The sequence below is a fragment of the Rhinoderma darwinii genome, chromosome 3 (assembly GCF_050947455.1).
Source record: "Rhinoderma darwinii isolate aRhiDar2 chromosome 3, aRhiDar2.hap1, whole genome shotgun sequence".
NCBI lineage: Eukaryota > Metazoa > Chordata > Amphibia > Anura > Rhinodermatidae > Rhinoderma > Rhinoderma darwinii.
The window spans coordinates 417898730-417920675 of record NC_134689.1 but is presented as its reverse complement, the minus strand read 5'-3'; the positions used below and the strand labels follow the sequence as shown (position 1 = coordinate 417920675).

General features: G+C 41.8%; 1 protein-coding gene across 1 annotated transcript; it reads left to right on the top strand.

Annotated features, from left to right (window-relative positions):
* The first annotated feature begins 297 nt into the window (after positions 1-297).
* On the top strand, positions 298-8763 carry LOC142750588 (extracellular calcium-sensing receptor-like). Its single transcript, XM_075859586.1, is given in 9 exon segments — positions 298-326; positions 545-621; positions 1685-1853; positions 3862-3950; positions 3953-4158; positions 4865-5677; positions 6612-6839; positions 7105-7228; positions 7859-8763. Coding segments are annotated over 9 exon segments (2640 nt in total).
* The last annotated feature ends 13183 nt before the right edge of the window (positions 8764-21946 follow it).

The window sequence follows — 21946 nt, the reverse complement described above, 5'->3', positions numbered from 1 at the left end:
GATGCGGGTCCCACCTCTGGGACCCACATCTATCTCTAGAACGAGGCCCCCTAAACTCCATTCTAGATTTTTGTGCTCACGCTGACTCCCGGCCACTTCTGGATTACATGGTCGGGACATGGTCGGGAGTTACGGAAACAGCTTAACTCACTGAGCTATGCTGTTCCCGTAACTCCCATAGTGGGGAATGGAAGTTACGGAAGCATTGTAGCATTCGAGATACCGTAACTACTATTCAGTGCTATGGGAGTTACAGAAATAATTTGTTGGAGAAAGTGGTTGACTGTGTCGAAGGCAATGGACAAGTCTATAAGGAGGACCAAAGAGTAATGTTGTGAGGCTTGGGTAGTAAAAATATCATAAGTTATTTTAATTAGGGCTGTTTCAGTAGAGTGGTGGGGTCGGAAGTCAGATTGTAGAAATGAAGCATTGGCAGGTGTCCATTGAAATCAGTGTAATGTATGGTGTCGGGTCCTACAGAGCTAGAGACACTGTTACCAAGTTCTCTCCCTTCTTATATTAAATATTATTTGTTTATTTTTAGCTTATTCCAAGTTTTAGAGCAGTATGAAGTTTTCTTGGGACCTCATATCGAGATATGGTATAGAGCCCTGCTAGGCGGTAAAAGCACAGCACATGTTCAGGACCCAACAAACACATATATGTATCTATAAAAGACACATAAAACACACATATATAATACACAAGGAGATACATACTTATACACTCATTCAAAAACACCTAAAGCACACATAAATGAAACAGGTTTGTCCCCCCCAAACATGTGAAACATGTGCCCATGATGTGTCCAGAGCATCATGGACAAAAGAATAATACACTAATTTCTCATTGACCCTCCATAAAACCTTGAATTACTCGTAGGCCAATGAGCCTGATCTAGAATAAAATAAATCTATATTAAGCTAGAAAGAAGATAATTGTTGAGGATATATCTTGGAGACACTAATATAGGGTATAAAGAGCAAAGGAGGAATATCAGCCAAATCATAGCCAACCCGGATCCAGCCAGGTCCACATTTGGATATTCTCTTTATGCTTATAGCAATCTCCACCCACACTCCAAAAACATGATTCGGTTCATTGACCTACTATGATGTTGGCTAGAGTGTATCAGCTTGAGATAAGGACATTCGATTTTGAACCCTTTATTCCACCTTCATCTCTTTGACAGTTAATAACTGAAGGAAATCCCATCTGATAGCCCAGCTGCTGGCCGTGGTCCCAAGACATCTCCTGTCCCCATGGTATTTGTTGGTTAAACTGGCACAGGAAAAGTATTTATATGAATTTAATGTAATGTTTTATCCCTCTGGGCGACTCTTCGTATAAAAAGAGCCAACACAACCCAGCATTCAACAGTGAGGGACAGAGAGTGGGGGACACTACACTTCTTGAGTTATTACTACTACTTGAATTCTTCTTACTTTCTTCTATTGTTTTGTTGTCAATTTCACATTCTTCTTAACCTTATTATTCTAAATCCTAAGATTTTTTTTTTCTTTACTTAAGCTATCTTAATACATTGCTTTCTCCTTCTTATTTTCGCCTTGTAAAGCTATGCTGGTTCCCTCTTTCTTGAAACTGGTCATATTATTGTGCGGTGCTCTTTTCTACCAGAGGTTGACTCGAGGCTTGTTGCTCTTAGCTTGTCTCCTGATTCCAGGTGCTGGTGGGAGGATAATTGACCAAGGGTGCAAGGTTCAGGGGACCAATATTTCAAGCCTGTATCGAGATGGAGACATTATCATTGGTGGCATCTTCCCTGTCCATGTATATAGGACCTACCAAGCATTGACCTTCAAAAACCCACCACCACCTGTGACCTGCAACACGTGAGTACAACATCTATTAGATTTCCTCAGCAGCACAATATTTGCCCTATATGTATTTTGATAATTTGTTTAGATGATCATTCCATGAACATTTGTATATTGAAAGCGTCTTGAGGACAGCTAGAAATAGAATGTTTGCCACTATTTCCGATATTCCACTCCTAATCAGAAAATTTAGTCATTACTTCAGTAAAACCTTAGTATCTTGCTCCTCTCTATTCTCATGTCAGACTCTTTGAGGTCCAGGATGCTCAGATAATGGGGGGCTATTTAGCAGTGCCCTCATAGTGAAGAGCACTATTGGTCACAACCTCCACAAAGATAGATAGGAACAAATATTTCAGGTTCTCAAGAGTTTCACTTAGGGCAAAAATTGGGTCAATTAACAAGACCCGGACGTTCTAGATATAGTGAGGGCCCACCCTTCTCTTCCCACTCCAGAAGTTCTAAAATAGAAATAGTGCACTACACTCATTACTATCACAGAAGATAGAACGCTGGCCATAGCAACTGCTGTGGGGGCCGAAGGTGGAGGAGACCCACTCCGGTTCAAGATCTACTGTCCATCCAGCAGCTACTCAATTAGTAGTTATATTGCGGTTTGCATTTCTAAAGCTCAATTCACTGTCCACAAAGTTGAGTGACCATTCGTAGCTTTACTATGGAGCCCTATGAATTCTAGGTACACCCCTGAGGAGAAGGAGATTTGCGACTTCAACAGACATCCGTATTTTCCCACTGTTTCCAATTGGTTTAATAAAAAAGGCTCACATTAACGGAACGCAGCATCCTACCAACGGAGCCTCCCCCACTTTTCTGTTTAAAATGGCAGACAAGTATGGGTTTTAGGCACAATATTCTTTGTTGAAATATATTTGTATAGGGGAGTTCTGTTTTTATGACTTGATAAATTATATAATTTTAGCGGCCTAGAGCCACCACTACGGGGAGCTAACTCTATATGGCTTTATGTAGCAAGTATCAGGAAAGTAGCTATATAAATCCTGGAACTGATGTTTGAGAGGACCCAAAGTCCCAGCTGCCACATAAGAAGGCAGTAGTATTATGAATACACGATAGGTAAGGAGTGCAACTACAGATTTTGCATTGTGGCCCAGGAGCTTCAAGTTATAACTCATGCTAGTATTGAATGCAATGGGAGCTATAGAAATCTGCAGAGACCTCCTTCTAGTGGTGGTTGAAAGTAGCCTCTACGAAAGTATAACGGCAAGCAGGGGATGCAGTGCCAGGCCTGCTCCCAACATGGGCCCCATTGCAGTTGTATGCCCTGCCTGCGTCTATGGTAGGTACACCACTGGCAAGGCAAACTAAGCAGTGCCTCTTTAGTGAAGCAATGTCTCATTAATCAGTCCCCAGCCATATTAAGAAAGACAATTATTCAGTGTACTGTTATTGGGGTCCCAAAAAGGAAGAATAAAATTAAAGTAAGACACCAAAAGAAGTAGATTTCAATGGTACATGGTATCAAACTATAATCAATGTAAAGAAAAGTCAACTTGCACCCTGCAATGTGTAGATAGATTATCATAAGCACAAAAAATAAACTCTACAATCTGCAAGTATACTAGCACTAAGTAATTACTGACTTTTTTGTTTCCTTTATTCAAGTGAAAATGAAGTAGTCATGAAATATTTCTTCATTATGATAAAATATTAAAAAGTTTTACGTGCAATACCATGCTTGTCCACATGGAGTGCTGTGAAGGGCAAACAGGTCTATGAAGAGCATAAAGCACCAGGCTCTTTCATTCAGACACTTGTAGTATAGTATTCTAGAGCTCACACTAGTAGTTTGAAGAACTATTGCAGTCATTTTCATTTTCTACTCATTATATATGTATAATTTGCCAAAACAGAAAAAATAAATAACAAAGCAAAGTCTTGATGTCTATTTCAAGAACATGGCTCTATATTCTCTATTTATACATGCAAGTAAGACTGAGGTCCACATCTATATCAATATAGCATACATTTGTTTTCCCTGCAGGTTTGTGCACCTCACATTCCAGTGGCTCCAGTCCCTGCTCCTGGCAGTCACAGAGATCAATAAATCCGACCATCTTCTGCCCAACTTGACCTAGGAGTCCACCTGTTTGACTCTTGTGCATCCCCAGGAAGAGCTTTGGAAGGGGCTAATTGGCTTCTTACTGGAAGTGGTCACAGTTCCATACCTAACTTCCGCTGTCATAGCAAATCTACACCACTAGGAGGAGTGATTGGGGACTCTAGCTCTGCCAGCTCAGTACCATTGGCCAGACTTCTAGGACTATACAGTTACCCACAGGTATGTGCTGGATATTAGTTTTGTTTCTGATAATTGGCAGGCTCACACTGACAATTGAACAACTTAAGTATGTATCATAAGGGCTGCTGTCCCAGTCAGTATTAGTCACGTAGCATGGATTCCTAAAAGTTTCCAAAAAGTGACTGGCCTTTCTCAATTACCTCTAAATCCACCTTTTTTAGGAACCATTGTAGAGTCTAGGACTGAAGTAATGACAATGTATATGTACTATACTACTGATGAATGGGCTTATTCTAGTTGCTAGACTACGTTCTTTAATAGTAGGTTCCAAGCAGTTGTATGATGCCTTCAGGTTTGACCCATCTTCACACAAATGTCATGATGTGCCAACAATCAAAGTAGAACATGCAGACCACCTGCAGAATATGTATGAGATCATCAGAAATGCTAGAAAAAAAATGGCAGACCGATCAGATCCATGACCAACAAAAAGTCAACCCAAATTCTTCAGATAACGACCTGCATTGGGCCTACCAAGGGTTTGACTATAAGTTCTACTGCTTGGTATAGAGTGAAGGCACAGATGAGACATTATGAGTAGGAGTACATGTTTTGAGGGATGGTAAAGGGTTGCATAGAAGTTTGAAGCCCGTGTCTGTAGAATTAAAAAACAACTCATATATCTAAATATGTGGTTATGTCTAATGTCAATATCTCATAATGTCATCTCTAAATTTTCCTACAGATAAGTTATTTTTCCACAAGCTCTGTCTTAAGTGATAAGACACAGTTCCCTTCTTTCTTCAGGACTGTCCCTAGTGATAAATTTCAGTCACATGGATTTGCAGAGCTTGTGGCCTTTTTTGGCTGGACTTGGGTAGGACTGATGGCCGAAGACACTGACTATGGACTCGAGGGTATAAGGGCCACCAAGAAAGAGATTCTCAGGTCTGGGGCCTGTATTGCCTTTACAGAGTATATTCTTACTAGCAGACCTGACCGAAATGCTCCACACCTTTCAAAAGTCATTGGAGACTCGAATGCTACTGCTGTTGTTGTCTTCTCTAGTGGATCCAATCTTCTGCCAGTAGTAGAGGAACTTCTGAGGCGTAACATTACAGGGAAGATTTGGATAGCTAGTGAGTCATGGTCAACATCAGGACTGGTCTCAAAAAATAAATATTGGGCAATACTTCAGGGAACTCTTGGATTTGCACTACATAGTGGCCCTATTCCCGGATTTATAGAGTTCCTCAGTTCTTCTAACCCTTTGAAGACACCAGATGATATCTACCTAATGGAATTTTGGGAAGCAAACTTTGGCTGCAAATGGGAAACACCGGGGGCTGTTTTGTCCAATAACACCACAAGATGCACAGGTCAGGAAACCCTTGTAAACACCTTCAACAGTATCAGCTTTCTAAGGGTCACTTACAGTGTCTTCATCGCAGTATATACTTTGGCATGGACATTAGAAGATATCATCATTCGCAGACAAAAAGAGTGTTTAGTTACAACTGAAAAATGCCTGAAGCCCTTGACTTATCGTCCTTGGGAGGTATTTCCATGTTTTGTTACCAAGCTATGTAATTCTATGTTTCTATTGTGGTGGTAATGAGTGTTTTGATGCCACCCATGGCGAAGGAGGAAGGAACAAACTTGAGATGATTCCTCCTCTCTACAGGTACAGTAGCAGTTGCAAGGTCTGCCTATACGGCATGGTATAGTGTGCACATGATCTAAAGGAAGAGGAACCAGTAATAAAGGAAATTCCCCACTTGCTGTTATTGAATGCAGGTACCCTCTTCAATCAGGGCCCTATTTCAGGACCCTACCATGACAGCACACCAAGGAATAAATTTTCTAGTTCTAGAGAAAAACACTGACTGCAGTGAGTGGGCGTTGGCGGGTAGATAGCAACATGTGTGGAAACCCATGGATCAACGCCAACCATCACATAAAAAGGCTTTTTCACTTTTAATGCTTAGACTCTCCTACTATTACTTTAAAACCGGCCATACACCTTAAAGTCAGCCAATGATCTAAAGTGTATGGGGCAGTCCTACTATACAAGAGGATCGGGTAAGATTTCAACAGTTCAATTCTTTGTTACAAAGGGAGATAAGCCGAACGAGTGTTTATGCCTGGTTTAAATTGGCAATAGACATTCGATTTTTATTGGTGGAGCCAGACAACTTTGGTGGATTCTTTTGACAATCAAATCTCTATGGTGAGCCAAACAGACTAGATTACCAACAGGTACCCCCAAAGTTGGCTGGCTCCATCATTCAAAATCAAATGTGTATGGGTCCCATCAGGCAGCATGGATATCAATTGATATCATATCGAACAATTGTTCATGGTGAGTGGTTGCCAATGACTAGCTCTCCATTGCAGCACCTTCGGGATGTGGTAGTATGGGACATTCGTAGTTTGAATGTGCAGCCAGCAAATCTATAGCAATTGTACAGTCTAATTACTTTTTTTTTCAGATCCTACGCTCTATGAGATCCGTTTATTTCACTACTTCTGATGACAGAGAGATTTACTTTGATTCCAACGGGGACTTTCCAGCAATGTACGATATTGTGAACTGGCAAATTGGACCACAGGGAAATGTCCAGCAGCTAAAAGTGGGCAGTTATGATGGCAGCACCAAGCAAGGGAACAAATTTATGGTGAACTCCAGCGCCATCCAGTGGACAAGAGGGCAAAAGCAGGTAAAAACACATTATCGATAGTCATTAAAAAAATGTAACAAAAAGGCATTACCCAACGTGAAGTTCATAAACCTACAATCATACAATCATTGAACTATCCTAATAGACTGAATTCAGGTATAATTTCTATAACTTTGTGGAAGCTTTACATATTTCCTACTGACCTTGAGTTCTATCATGTCTCAAGTACCATGAATGATTACGTGAAGCAAAGTTATATTTAATATATTCTCACTTTTTCTCTCACTGTTTTTCTTCTCTCCAGACCCCAGTCTCTACCTGCAGTCACAGTTGTCCCTTGGGATTCCGAAAAGGCGCAATACCAGGGCAGCCTGCGTGCTGCTTCCAGTGCGTGGGGTGTCCTTCTGGAGATATCTCCAATGAGACAGGTACTTCAAAGGATAAGAATATACAATTGAATTTAAATTTCCAGTATTGTTTTCCAATGGAGTCAACCCTAATATTACTCCATTAAAGACAACTGAATCGCCTGTACATCTTTAAGACAATGTCTTAATGAGATGTAATGAATCCAAAAAGCTGAGGATGTATTCATTTGAGTTGCTGAACTAAAAATTTACCTAATATGAGCCCTTCAAGTATCCATTGTCTTAAAGAGAATATCTAAGATGCCCTACAAAAACACATCTTGTGGCAGTAACTGCCCCCACTAAAGTCCAACAAAAGTTCCAAACAGGGGGTCAGAAAAAGTGAGTCCTTCGTCTGTCTTCTAAGATACAGGACTGTTTCTGAGTCATGGCCTTTTTTAGCACTCTGATTGGTACTTTAGGGTAGTATTCTTTAGAATTTTAGAGAAAGGGACTCAGAAGAGCTGGAATCTGGTTACTCCGGACAACTTTTCCACTTTTCCTTTCCAGTAGTTTTGATGTCAAATTGCGGTCACAAACTAGTGATGTGTCACCATGTCATCATGACGGGCATTAATATCAATTCAATAAGTTGGATTGTTTCGATATATTCAAGCTATCTATCATTTATGAATTTATCTTCCATGCTAGATTCCATTGACTGCTTCCGATGTCCATTGGATCAGTGGCCAAATGTTCTACAGAACCAATGCCTGACAAAAGCTGTGGAGTTCCTTTCCTTTGAAGAACCATTAGGAGCAACTTTGGTGGCCACCAGTGTTACCTCCTCTACAATACCAGTTGCCTTGTTGGGACTTTTCATCCATTACAAGACTACTCCCATAGTCAGAGCCAATAACTACTCGATAAGTTGTCTTCTTCTGTTGTCAATCTCTCTCTGCTTTTTGTGCGCATTAGCATTTATCGGTTATCCGCAACCTCACAAATGTCTTCTCCGGCAGGTAGCATTTGGTATGGTCTTTTCCCTATGTGTATCCTGTGTTCTGGCTAAAACCATCACAGTAGTCATAGCCTTCAAAGCCACCAAGCCGAACAGCAACTTAAAAAAATGGACTGGTACAAAAACATCCTACTTTGTCATCGGGTTGGGTGTTCTTATTCAACTTTGTGTTTGTGTGATGTGGTTGTCCTTCTCTCCACCATTTCCAGATCATGACATGTTCAGCCAACCTGGAGTAATCATAGCTAACTGTAATGAAGGATCTGCCACAGCATTTTGGTGCATGCTTGGATACTTGGGTCTTCTGGCTACCATCAGCTTTGTTCTGGCCTTCCTAGCCAGAAGACTTCCTGATAGCTTTAATGAGGCAAAATTCATTACCTTCAGTATGCTGGCCTTCCTAAGTGTCTGGGTGTCCTTTATACCAGCCTACCTTAGTGCTCGTGGCAAGTATACATCAGCCATGGAGATTTTTGCTATTCTATCATCAAGTTGGGCGTTGGTCATATGTATCTTCATGCCCAAAGGCTTTATTATCCTCTTTAGACCAGAGCTGAACACCAAAGACAATCTGATAGGGAAAATAAAAAAATAAAGCAAAAATAAAAAAAATATAGTAGTGTAGAAAACACCATTGTGGACTGAATAAAAGTGACCGACCATATAAGACTATATTGACTTTCATGGACCCAGGGGTGTAACTACTGCCGTAGCAGCCATAGAAACTGCTTCAGGGACCATTGACTCAAGGATTTCATCCATTTAAGACAATTTTTCTATATTCAATTTTGTCTAAGAGTAATGAGTAAGTAGCGTGGTGGCTCAATGGTTGGACACTATTACCTTGGGGCACTAAGGTCCTCTATTCAAATCTGACCAGCGGTAACATCTAGATAAAGATTGTATGTTCTCTCTGTGCTTCTCATGTCCTTCCACAGTGTAAAAACATACAGATAGGTTCATTGGCCCTAGTCTGTAGCTAAACTTGGTCAGATTAGATTATGATCCCGAAAGGGTGTTAGGAATGCTGTAGAATATGTTGGTGCTTTCTATAGATAAAGAGAAAATGATTAAAACAATAAGTAATGTTCTACAATGAATGCAAATACCTTTACATTAACACTGTTTATCAGTGAACATTCACATCTTATCATAACATGCCAATTTACATACCATGTCAACTATTGTTAATGTGCTTCTTTTTCAGTATCAAAACATGCGTCTACTAATTTTCAGAACAAGTAATTAACAGACATACACACATTTAAAGAACATGAAAAAACATGTGAACCACTGTGATCATATCTCAGATATATTTTTAGATGTCAGATGAACAGATACCTGGATTGAAATGTTAATAAACACCTATTTTCTAACTCATTATCCCTTTGTAATTTTCGTAACTTTCGGACCTCTCACTAATTCTTTACGCCTCTATTTCCCTTTCATATTTTAAACCTTATCTCTATATTCTATCCAAGGCTGCCATATATTTAAGAAAGAGCTTCTGTTTTTGTTTTCCCATCCAGCTAGTTCTTCTAATCTACAAATCTGATGTATTTTGGCCACAAGTTGGGATCTGATAGGTGTAGATGTCTCTTTCCAATGAGCGGGGATCAGTAGTTTGGCTGCAGATATTATATAAGTAGGTAGATTTTTAGTTGAAGGCGAAAAATCTTTAAGAGGCAACCAGAGTAACACTAGTTCTTTCGTGAGTTTTATTGAGACAGAACACACGTCCAAAATCAAAGTTTCTACTTCCTTCCAGAATCTCTGAATTTTCATACAAGACCACCATATATGTGACATATTCCCTATTTCTTTATCACATCTCCAGCACATGTTCACTGGCGAGAGTGATATGCTATGTAAAAATTCAGGTGTTCTGTACCATCGTGTGAGTGTTTTATAGGAGTTTTCCTGTACTCTAATACATCTCGAGAAGCCATGGGAGTGTCTCATAATAATAGATCTCTCTTTTTCAGAGAATCTACAACCAAATTCTTTCTCCCAAGCACATATAAAACCCGGGATAGTTTTTGACATATCAGATACCAGTTCTTTATATATCTTGGAAATAGATCTTTTGGGAGCTGTAGGAAATAATGTATAATTTTCTAACCAAGTTGGCTCCGATTTTCGCTCTTTCGTTAACATCATCAACTTCTGGCACGTATATGCGAAATCTAGCGTCTGTAGATCGTTGGGCTGCGGTATGTGTAGTTCTCTGTGTAATTGCCCCAGGGACGGTAAATCAGTTTTTTCAAAGAGCCTTGCTATTTTTATGGAGTGCAGATGTGACCATGTCTCCGGGACCCGAGTACAATTCTTATTCACTAAACATGGTGCCATGGATAGAGGTGTCAGAATCGAATACATATTATTTTGTAGATGTAAAGCCGAGGAACTTTGACATACCTTAATCAGCCCCCTAGTCATATCACTCTGTATCAATGTTCTGGGGGGCAGTTGTGATTTCACCCATAAATAAGATACCAGGCTATTACCCAAAGAATGCCTTTCTATATCGACATGTGGAAGTGAGATATTGTTATTTGCTAGCTGTGTCCATCTCCCTAATTGTATAGCTCTATAATAAGTATTCAGATCAGGGAATGACAACCCTCCATCACCTTTCTTCCTCAACAGTTGTGCATATGCGAGTCTAGGACGTTTTTTATTCCATAAGAACTCCATGAATAGTCGTTTGAATCTAGAGAAGTAATATGTTGGTATATCAATGGGCAAGGATTGTAAGATGTAAAGAATTTGAGGTATGACAAATGCTGAAATAAGGTTTTTTCGGCCTATCATTGACATAAATGGTATGTTCAATTTTACTAAAAACTTTTTTATTTTGTAGTATATCGGATTATAATTCCTATCAAACAGCATCTTTGGGTTCGCTGTAATTTTTAAACCTAAATATTTTAGTTCAGACTTCGGCCATTTAAAGGGAGACTGTGTACTGACAGCTAGGAACATATTCTGTGGTAGTGACACGTTAAGCGCTTCTGATTTGTCATAATTGATCTTAAAATTAGATACCTGGCCAAAATCTTCAAAGATCTGTAAAATTTTTGGAAATGCTTCCAAGGGGTTGGTTACGTATATTAACAAATCGTCAGCGAAGGCTGCCGTTTTGTGTTCAAAATTCCCTACCTGAAGCCCTTTTATTGTGGGAGTTTGTCTTATCTTTAATAGCAAGGTTTCCATTACAAGTATGAATAAGGTAGGGGATAGGGGACATCCCTGACGTGTACCATTCCCAATAGGGAAGGGATCTGAAAAGACGCCGTTCACTTGTATTCTGGCTGTGGGATTCTTATATAAGGAGAAAATTGCGTCTATGAATTGTTGCGGAAAATCAAATTTATTCAGAACCGCTCTTAAGTAAGGCCAGTCAATTCGGTCAAAGGCTTTTTCTGCGTCTGTACCAAGCAGCATCAGAGGGATCTTGTGTTGTTTTGCATAAAAAAGGGCTTGAATGGTTCTAGTGGTGTTAAACTTCCCCTCTCGTCCAGGTACAAATCCCACTTGTTCCATTCCTATCAGCTTATTCAAAAAAGAACTAATTCTTGTCGCTAGTATTTTTGCCCACCATTTTAAGTCCGCATTCAGTAGGGAAATAGGTCTATAGTTACCGCATCTTTCCAGATCCCTCCCCTCCTTAGGTATTATTGTGATGTTTGCTGCTAATGCTTGTGTTGGGAAGCTTGAACCCTTCATAACATCATTACATACTGACAGGAAATAAGGCAATAGGGTTTGTTTAAACTTTTTAAAGTAAATAATAGGAAGACCATCTGGTCCAGGACTTTTCCCGTTTGGAATGGAGCTCAAAGTTTTTTTTATCTCCGCCAGAGTGAATGGGGCAGTTAATGAGGATTTTTCCTCTTCTGTCAAAGATGGTGCCTCAATTGATTTCAGATAATTCTCTACCATATCAACTTGTGAAACCTCTTTATTTAGGTCACAATCCTTATGTAGGTTATATAACTCTGAATAATAGTTCCGGAATTCTTGAGCTATTTGGGCAGTCTTCGTGATTTTCTTATTTGATTTGTTTTGGATAGATGCTATAAACGTTTTCCCTCTTTGCTGTTTAATGAGGTTTGACATCATTTTATTCCCTTTATCCCCATGGGCATATGATTTATATTTGAGTAATTGAAGGGATTTCGCTGCTCTTACATTCAATACATTTTTCAGTTTCTGTCTGAGATTCTGGAGTTCTATCTGATTAGCTTGTAGTTGCGATTTCTTGTGTACTGTTTCTAGGTAGGATATTTGGTTTAACACCTCATTTATGAGTTGAGATCTCTGTCTCTTTACACGTGAGCCCAAAGCTATCAATTCTCCTCTCACAAACGCCTTGTGTGTCTCCCATAGTATAGGTCTGGATATGAGAGGGTCATCATTAAATGTAAAGAATTCTTTCAACTTACTTTCAATTGAGGCCACATCTTTAGCGTTTTCTAATAGTGTATCATTCAATCTCCAGTTCCACTCCCTGGCAGGTAAATCTGTCAAGGTTATCTTAATAGAGACTGGGGCATGATCTGATATGGTTATGTTCCCAATTGTAGAGGAACATATTTGGGGTAAATACTGTTTAGATAAAAATAAGTAATCTATGCGATGGTACGAATCGTGTGGGTTAGAGTAGAAGGTATAATCTCTCATAGATGGATGTTGAAGTCTCCATACATCTATTAACTGAAATTTGGTTAACATAGCTTTAAGACGTCTGAGGTTTTTGTGGGCAATAGGTGATATTCTTGAAGAGGAATCCATAATCGGATCTAAAGTTAAGTTTAAGTCTCCTCCTAATATTACGAGGCCCTCAAAAAAAAGGTTGCAATATTCACATTACATTCAACAACCACTGCGCCTGTCTCACATTCGGCGCATAGAGGTTTACTAGTGTGACTTTCCTACCTGAAATAGTGCCTTTAATAAAGATATATCTACCTAATGGGTCTACTTGTGAGGTTTCAAGGGTAAATGGTATAGTATTTCGTATGGCAATTGATACACCTCTAGAGGCCGCATGATGAGTACAATGATACCATTTATCATATGTTTTAGTATGAAGTGATGGGATCTTGTTTGTTTTCAAGTGTGTTTCCTGCAAGAAGACCAAATCGGCATCTTCCCGTCTCATTAAGTTAAATATCTGGCTTCTTTTTTGCGGAATATTCAATCCTTTAACATTAAATTATATTATTTTGCACGAAGCCATCTATCCACCTCATTGTGAGACAGACGCAGTGTTATCCAAGTACGATCACAGTGTAAACTTAACAAATTATGTACAAATGCATTTTTATGCATATCTTCTATATCCTGCCCGCTATATATAACTGAGCTTATCGCTATATCAAGACATAGAATTGACCTTAGTTTGATGACCATAGAGAGATAGTCAATCTCAATGGTCGCGGTTTGTTTTCTCTTACTAGAACAATAGTAAAGTAAGGAAATAAAAGAAATAAAGGAAATAAATGAAATAAAAGAGATAAAAGAGATAAATGAGATAAAAGAGGGGGGATAAGCATAGCGCCACCCGATACAAATTCCCCCTCCAGAAACTTTAGCAGCGAACTGAACAATTTTGCAGTAATGAATAGCTTTTCCTCTGTATCTACTAGATTGAATACAGGCTTATTGTATACATGAATTACATAAAGCAGCCATTTTACATTTTCTCGTCTACATATATGTACTGTGAAAAAGTCACTTTTCAGTGTGAAATAAAATTAAATAGCGTATACTTGAAATAAAATATAATAATATAAAATTACGTGGATGTTTGAAATATAATTAAACATTTGTTTTACAACACTCACGCAATCTTCTTAGTTCACCGCTATCTGTAGATACGAGAAAATAATGTACTATAACATAACGTCCTACTATCCAAATCAAGTGTCTCGGGGTCTGAAGTCGGTCGCTTGTTGTTTCTTATTTCTTGGAGATTTCATTCTAGAAGCTCTCTGCCACTCCTCTTGTGACGGTAATACCGGAAAATTTTGATCTAGTTGTGCCGGAAGCCAGGACGGGATCTCAATTGGTTGAATTTCTGTCTTCTCCCAAAACTTCGGTAAATCCTCTGGAGCTCTGATAGTATTTTGCCGTCCATCTTTTATGGTTGCTAATCCGAACGGATATAATGATCTCACAGGTAATTTCTTAGATCTCAATTTATCCGTGACAGGTTTCAGAATTCTCCTTTTAGCAAGGGTGCTAGGAGCGAGATCTTGAAAAAATAGTAGTTTCGACTCTTCGAACTGAAAATCTCCTTTTTCTCTCGCCGCTTTCAACAAGCATGCAGTATCGACAAAGCTCAGCAGTCCGCAAATTATATCTCTCGGCGGTTCATGCAGTGCGGGTTTTGGTCTAAGAGCTCTGTGTACACGTTCTATTACTATTGTAGCAGCTCTCTCTTGCCCCACCAATTCCACAAAAATTTGGTTCGTCACCTGAAGCAGCACTTCTCCTGTTGTCAGTTCGGAGAGGCCTCTTATTCTTATGTTCCGTCTTCTGCTGCGATTTTCTTGATCCTCTATCATCAGGTGGGTATTATTGATGTGGAGTTGGTGTGATGCCAGCGTGATGTTAACCGCGGCACTGTGTTCCAAAATGGAGGCTTGGGCTTCTTCCAGCGCATCCACTCTGCTCCCAATTTGTCTGATATCATTTTTTATATCCGCCAACTCCTGCATTATCGGTGAGACCGCTTGTGTCAGAGCTTTCTTAAAATATGATCTCGATAATGTATCTCTGCTCCTTGCTGTGTCCGAATAGGCTGTTGAACTTTCTCCATCGGAGTCGTCATCTCCGGCATCATCTGCATGGCGTTCCAGCGCCATTTTAGTCGGGGACGTGAGTTTTTTCCTTAGGAATTTGTCCATTTCTGGTTGTTGTTTCCCCTGTTTTGTCAGACCAGGAGAGTCCTTGTATTTATCTTTAGAGGTTCTCACCATCTTGTCTCTATAATCTGCTTAGAAGCTGTTGTTTCTGGAGGTGAAGTGAGGAGCTCCCGAGTTAAGCGTCCATCACAAAGCGCGGTAACTCCGCCCCCCCCCCGCAAATACCTTTATATCGATGTTAATCAATTAAAAAAAAAAAAATGACTCCCAATGTGTTGGTGTAAATATAAGGCCTCATGCCCACAACCGTATCTGTACCATTTCCATATAATACGGTGCTAATGCTATCCTATGGAGAGTCACATATTACCAAGTGGCGCCCTATTTTACATAGAGCTTTCCTTATACATAACAGTGCGACAGTATAAAAAAATTGTGGTTTGTTTCTTTGGTTTCCCCATAGTCAATGGAGGCTGAAAAGTCACATCCGCGTATATATGGATGCTTGAGAAACCTGCACACAAGTACCATATGAATACCATTCTTCATCCCTAAAATACAGTTATATCAATAGGAAAAACAGCAGAACTCATACAGAACCCATATGATAATTATACAGTACTCATACATAACTCATGCAGAGCCCAAATTTAACTTGCAAAAAAGAAAAAATGGTAGCACATTGTGCAGTTTGCACATAACTGAGTGACGTATACTGTTACACAGGGCCGGCCTTAGGGTGGATGGTGGATTCTCGATTATTGCCCTCCACTAACCAAAAATTAACCACAAATATAGACACGCACATACTGGAACATATATACTGTACATACATAGAGGCAGATATTTAGACATACAGGCAAATTATATATATATATACACACACACACACACACACACACACACACACACACACACACACACACACACACACACACACACACACACACACACACACACATAATGGGTCATATACAAATACATAAAGGTAAATATATAGACATACAGGCAAATATATATACATATGGGCACATATACACATACTGATTTATATATTCTCACACAAGCACATATATACACGGTACACACAGTGATAACTCTCTGAGTACAGATAATGTAATAGATGTTACCTGCAGTCATATGTCACACCACAGATAATACACAGTGATAACTCTCTGAGTACAGATAATGTATTAGATGTTACCTGCAGTCCTATGTAACACCAGAGATAACACACAGTGATATCTCTCGAAGTACAGACAATGTAGTAGATGTGTACCTGCAGTCCTATGTAACGCCACATATAACACACTGTGATAACTCTCTGAGTACAGATAATGTAGTAGATGTAACCCACAGTCCTATGTAACACCACAGATAACACTCAGTGATAACTCTCTGAGTACAGATAATGTAGTAGATGTAACCCGCAGTCCTATGTAATACCACAGATAACTCACAGTGGCACGTGACATATTGTTGGAATGCACATCCGCCATAAATACACGGATTGTGTTGAGTTCAAGGGGTTGTCCAGGTTTAAACTTTTTATGTGGCAGCGGGAGAGGATGACTTCAAATAAAAAAGCAGCCCATACTTACCTCTCTCCTCCCAGATGTTCCTGCGCTGGGGGTTTCTGTCATCTCTGTTCTGTGTGTACAGCGGTGGTGTACTGTCTACGTGATCTTACTGCTGCTTCAACAAAATGTTTTGTTTATTTCAGACAAGCCCTTTCAAGGCTATGTAAACATTTAAAAAAATAAATATATATATTTTTTAATAGTCATTTAGTGTGTTTTGTGCAACTTTCTAAATACTTTTATTAAAAATTATTTTAACTTTTTGAGATACAGCTGCTTTGTATTCTGTATATAGAGCAGCAGTATCTAGCGCTGAGACCTGACGGGTTCAGTGTCAGCGGGTCCTGCATGTCTCTGACATGCAGTATCCACCTGTTATCGATCACATCTAAAGGGCCGTTCACATATGTACGGCGTCCGCTTCAGTTTACCTCTGGCGTGTTGAAGAAAAGCCAAGGTTAAAATAATACTAGAACAGATCCTATAGCTTTCTATGGGATCTGTTCTGGCACAGGGGACTTCAGTTGTGGCGCCGTATGGCGCCGGATCTCCCTGAGAGCCGGATCTAAAAATGTTACCTGCAGTGTTTCTGGGTCCGGCTCCTAGGAAGGTCCGGTGCCGTATCCTATCTTAGTACATTGTAGCCGCATGAACGCCGGGTGCTGCCGCATGCACCTTCTGGCAGCACACGGCGGGAAGGTGGATGTGAACTGGGAGCGGAATCCCCAGTCATAGCATTGCCGGGGTTTCCTCTACAAGCGGAGCCCCTGACTACCTCCCAACCATCCCGATATGTCCCGCTGTCAACAGTTGAACTAATACAGAGGCAGGGAACCATCAGCTCCCTGCTTCAGAATTAGTTCAGAGTGGAGGAGCAGAGGGAGCTCCTCTGCTCGCTGAGGATTCCCTGGCACAGTGCTACTTTAAGCGCTGTGCTCGGGGAAGCCCCTTGACATCACTGTCCATATATGGACAGTGACGTCAGTGGCTACTGATTGAGCGGAATCCCCGTTGCCGATGATCTGGCTGGGGATTCCGCTCCTAGAGGAAAGCCCCTGAGGTCACTGTCCATATATGGACATTGACGTTAGGGACTCCTCCTGGAGGGAATCCCCGGCCACAGCGTTGGCAATGCTGTGGCCAGCGATTCCTCTGCTAGAGGGAGCTTCAGTGGCACTATCTACAGTACAGGGGAAGGGGGGGGGGGTGGCGCTATCTACAGAGGAGCACTGTGGGGTGCAATCTACAGTGGACACTGTGTGGCGCTATTTACAGGGGGGCTGTGTGACAAATCCACAGGGGTTACTGTGGCATTATCTACGGGGGGTGTGTGGCACTATATAGGGGAAGCGGGTAGCGCTATAAACAGTGGGGATGGCACAATCTACAGGGGGCTCTGTGTGGTGCTATCTACAGGGGGGCTGTGTGACATTATCTACAGGGGGTACTGTGACATTATATACAGAGGGCACTGCGGCATTGTCTTGTTGGGTTTGTGGACCCACTGGGCCGTACCGCCTACAGTCTATAGTTTGTACAGTGTATCTGTGGCAGCTCGGACAGTAGCAAGGCAGGCTCGGGTGGGACTGGGCAGCAGGTAGAGGTCAGGCGTGAAGTAGCAGGACAGGCGTGGAATACAGCACAGCATGACTACAGCTCAGCACGGCATTTGACCTCTGGAAGAGGAGTGCACCAGCTCCGACAGAGGAGGCGTCCACCTCCAACGAGAACTGTAGAGAAACATCTGAATGATGGAAGATACAGGCTGACGTGAAGGCTCTCTTCAGGGTAATCTGGACTCTGCCTCAGGAGCCCACACCTTGGCGTTCATGCCCTTCTTGGTGAGGTTAGAGATGGGAGAAGTGAGTGAGGAGAAGTTTGGGATGAACTGTCTGTAAAAATTGGCGAATCCCAGATAGCGCTGTATGGCCCTCAAGCCTTGAGGGCGTGGCCATTCCAGGACGGACTTTACCTTTTCAGGATCCATCTCGAGACATCGATTCGAGACGATGTAGCCCAGGAAGGGTAGAGCATCTTTCTCAAACACGCACTTTTCCAGCTTGGTGTACAGACGATTCTTGCTTAACCTCAGCAAAACTTGACGGAAATGTCTCTGATGCGTCCTAGGATATGGAGAAAAAATCAAGATATCATGAAGATAGACTACTACACACACATAGAGGAGGTCACGGAAGATGCCATTAACAAATTCCTGGAAGACCGCGGGAGCATTACAAAGGCCAAAGGGCATTACTAGATATTCATAGTGTTCGTCACATGTGTTAAATGCAGTCTTCCATTCGTCACCCCGGCAAATCCGGATTTGGTTGTAAGCCCCACTCAGGTCTAGTTTGGAAAAAATCTTGGCACCACGTATACGATAAAACAGTTCTGAGATTAATGGCAACGGATACTTATTCTTCACCGTGATCTGGTTGAGACCCCGGTAGTCGATACAAGGACACAGGGAACCATCCTTTTTCTTGACTAAGAAGAACCCGGCTCCTGCTGGGGAGGAAGACTTCCGAATGAAGCCAGCATAATGACCAGGTAATCCTGCCAATGACTGAGACAGATGACGCTGAGCCGAACTAATCTGTACCAGGCAACGGTTGTGACACTCGGGGCCCCACTGGAGAACCTCTCCAGAGTTCCAGTCCAGGACTGGGGAATGAGTCGGAGCCAAGGGAGGCCCTGCAGCACGGGTTTAACGGCTTTGGTCAAGACAAAGAACGGGTGGAACTCGGAGTGGAGAGCTCCTACTTGGAGCTTCAGCGGCTTGGTCACAGCAATAACTGGGTCTGGCAGAGGTAGTCCATTCACAGATGCAACCACCAATGGCCTCTCCAGAGGGGTAGTGGGTAATTGAAGACGATCCACCAGGTCTCTACGAATGAAATTAGCAGCGGATCCAGAGTCCAGATACGCAGAGACCCAATGCGTTTTCTCGCCGGACACTATGGTCACGGGGATGGATAATTTAGACAGAAGTCCTTCTTTACCCAAGGTTGTCTCTCCTACCAACTCTAGGCTTTCGGGCTTTTGGGGACACAGACGCACAAGATGGCCTCCGAGGCCGCAATATAGACAGAGTCCCGAAGTGCATCTGTGTTGTCTCTCCTGGGTAGAAAGCTGGTCCATCCTCACAGACTCCTTAGGAGGGTCGGCATCAGAGGACAGCAGGGGTCGCTGCAAGGTAGAGACCGAACTAGGGAGGCCTCCCTCCCGACGAGCCTCTTGGAGCAATTCTCGGATCCTTATATGAATCCGGGTGGCCAGAAGGATGAGGTCATCCAGGGTAGACGGTAGATCTCGTGCGGCAAGTTCGTCTTTAATCTTAGGAGACAGTCCCTGCCAGAATGTAGCCACCAGGGCCTCATTTTTCCACAACAGTTCTCCCGCCAGGGTGCGGAAGAGGATGGCGTACTCGCCCACGGATGTGTCTCCTTGGCGTAGGTTCAGCAAGGAAGCCGCTGCAGACGAGACTCGTCCAGGTTCCTCAAACACTGTGCGAAATGTCCGGAGGAACACCTGGAAGTCACGGGTCTCTGGTCCTTGTCTCTCCCAGATAGAATTCGCCCATGCAAGGGCCTTGCCAGTGAGATGATGAAAGTGACCCTTGCGCCATCAGACGAAAATGCCCTTGCATACAGGCTGAAGTGGATCTGGCACTAGTTCAAAAATCCACGACAGGTTCCTGCGCCTCCATCATAGCGGTGAGAAAGTGGCAAAGAAAAACGGGGATCAACACTGCCAGGAGGTGTAGTCTGAGGATCAACACTGCGGATACAAAACAGATGCAAAACAGCTGTCAACAACGGATCTAGACGGCCGTTTTTAATGGCCGACACCCGAACCCTGTTGTGTGAATAGATACAACAGCAATCCCTGTGTGGTGTGGGTAGGAAATGGTGGTATTGGGTAGCTGTAAAGGCTCCAAAAGCTAGCTACTCCCTGAAGTTATGGCTAATGTTTGGCGTCTTTGCAGGCTCACAAGGCTGCGTAGAAAAACTGATCTGAGCGGACAGCTGCCTTCTTGGCTCTCTCTCTTGGCACCGGCCTTGGCGCTGCACTGAATATGACACACGTGACATTACAATGTGTATGTCAGACTTCAGTGTAGCACCAAGGCCAGAGCAAAGAAGGAGAGCTCTGACATGGTACACAACAAGTATCTAATCTATCATGTATCCAATCTATCACAAGCTATGCACCACTCTGATAAAATTGTCACATTTTCAGACCCTAGACTGCCTTTTTGGTGGACCATTGTGGTAAAAACTGATGTTAAAAACGGATGGTAAAAACTGATGACAACTAACGACAACTGAAGGTTTTGTAGTAAAAATCGTGAAAAAACCTGATAGCAACTGATACATTTTTGCATTAGTTTTTGCATCAGTTGTAATCACTTGAGAGACAAAAAAACTGATGCTGATACAACGGATATATGTGAACGCACCCTAAGTTATGAACTGTCAGAGACACTCCGGACCCGCAGACCTGACGGATTCAGGTCACAGATCTACAGAGTACAAAGAAGCTGTATCTTAAAAAGTTTAAATAATTTAATTAAATGTAATTACAAAGTTTCACCAAACATGCAGATACACATTTTTATAAAAAAAAAAAAAAAAAGATTTTAAATGTGTACATAGCTTTTAACATAATCTGAACAGGGTTTAAAAGGGCAAATAACGGTCAATGCGCAGTATGAAGGAACCAAATGCTGTGCCCATTTTACATTTATTAATACTTTAGTGTCGTTCAGTGCCACCATGGTGCCCATTTGCCACTTATTGCCCCTTTAGAAACCTGTTTGGTGGCTCCTTGATGCCCATTTGCCATTTACTGCCCCTTTAGCACCTTATGTCACAGAAGAACAATAACGGGGGGAAGGAAATGGCAAATGGGTATCAAGAGGGCACTGAACACAAGGACACAAAAAGTGCAATAAGTGGCAAATGGGTACCAAAGTGGCACTGAATCCTCTGCCCACTTGCTATTATTGGCCTTTTTAGACACCCATGCCCCCATTCAACCAAAGTCCACAGTCATTGACTGACCTGCTGGGCTTCTCACAAACACTGCCCACTGGTGCTGCTGGAGCTGGAACCACCCTAGAGAAGGACGTTTCCTCGGTGTCCCCACCAGCCCAGGAAATGCACAGGCAAATGTGTGGTGCGGTATCTCTTCCCTGTCTTGCGTCCTGAACGATGTCATCACGCCTGTCTTGTCATTCAGGATTCAGGACAGGAAGAGTGAGCAGGTGTTTGCATTATTTAATAGAGATTACATCATGTGATCTGTAAAGGATCTGCCA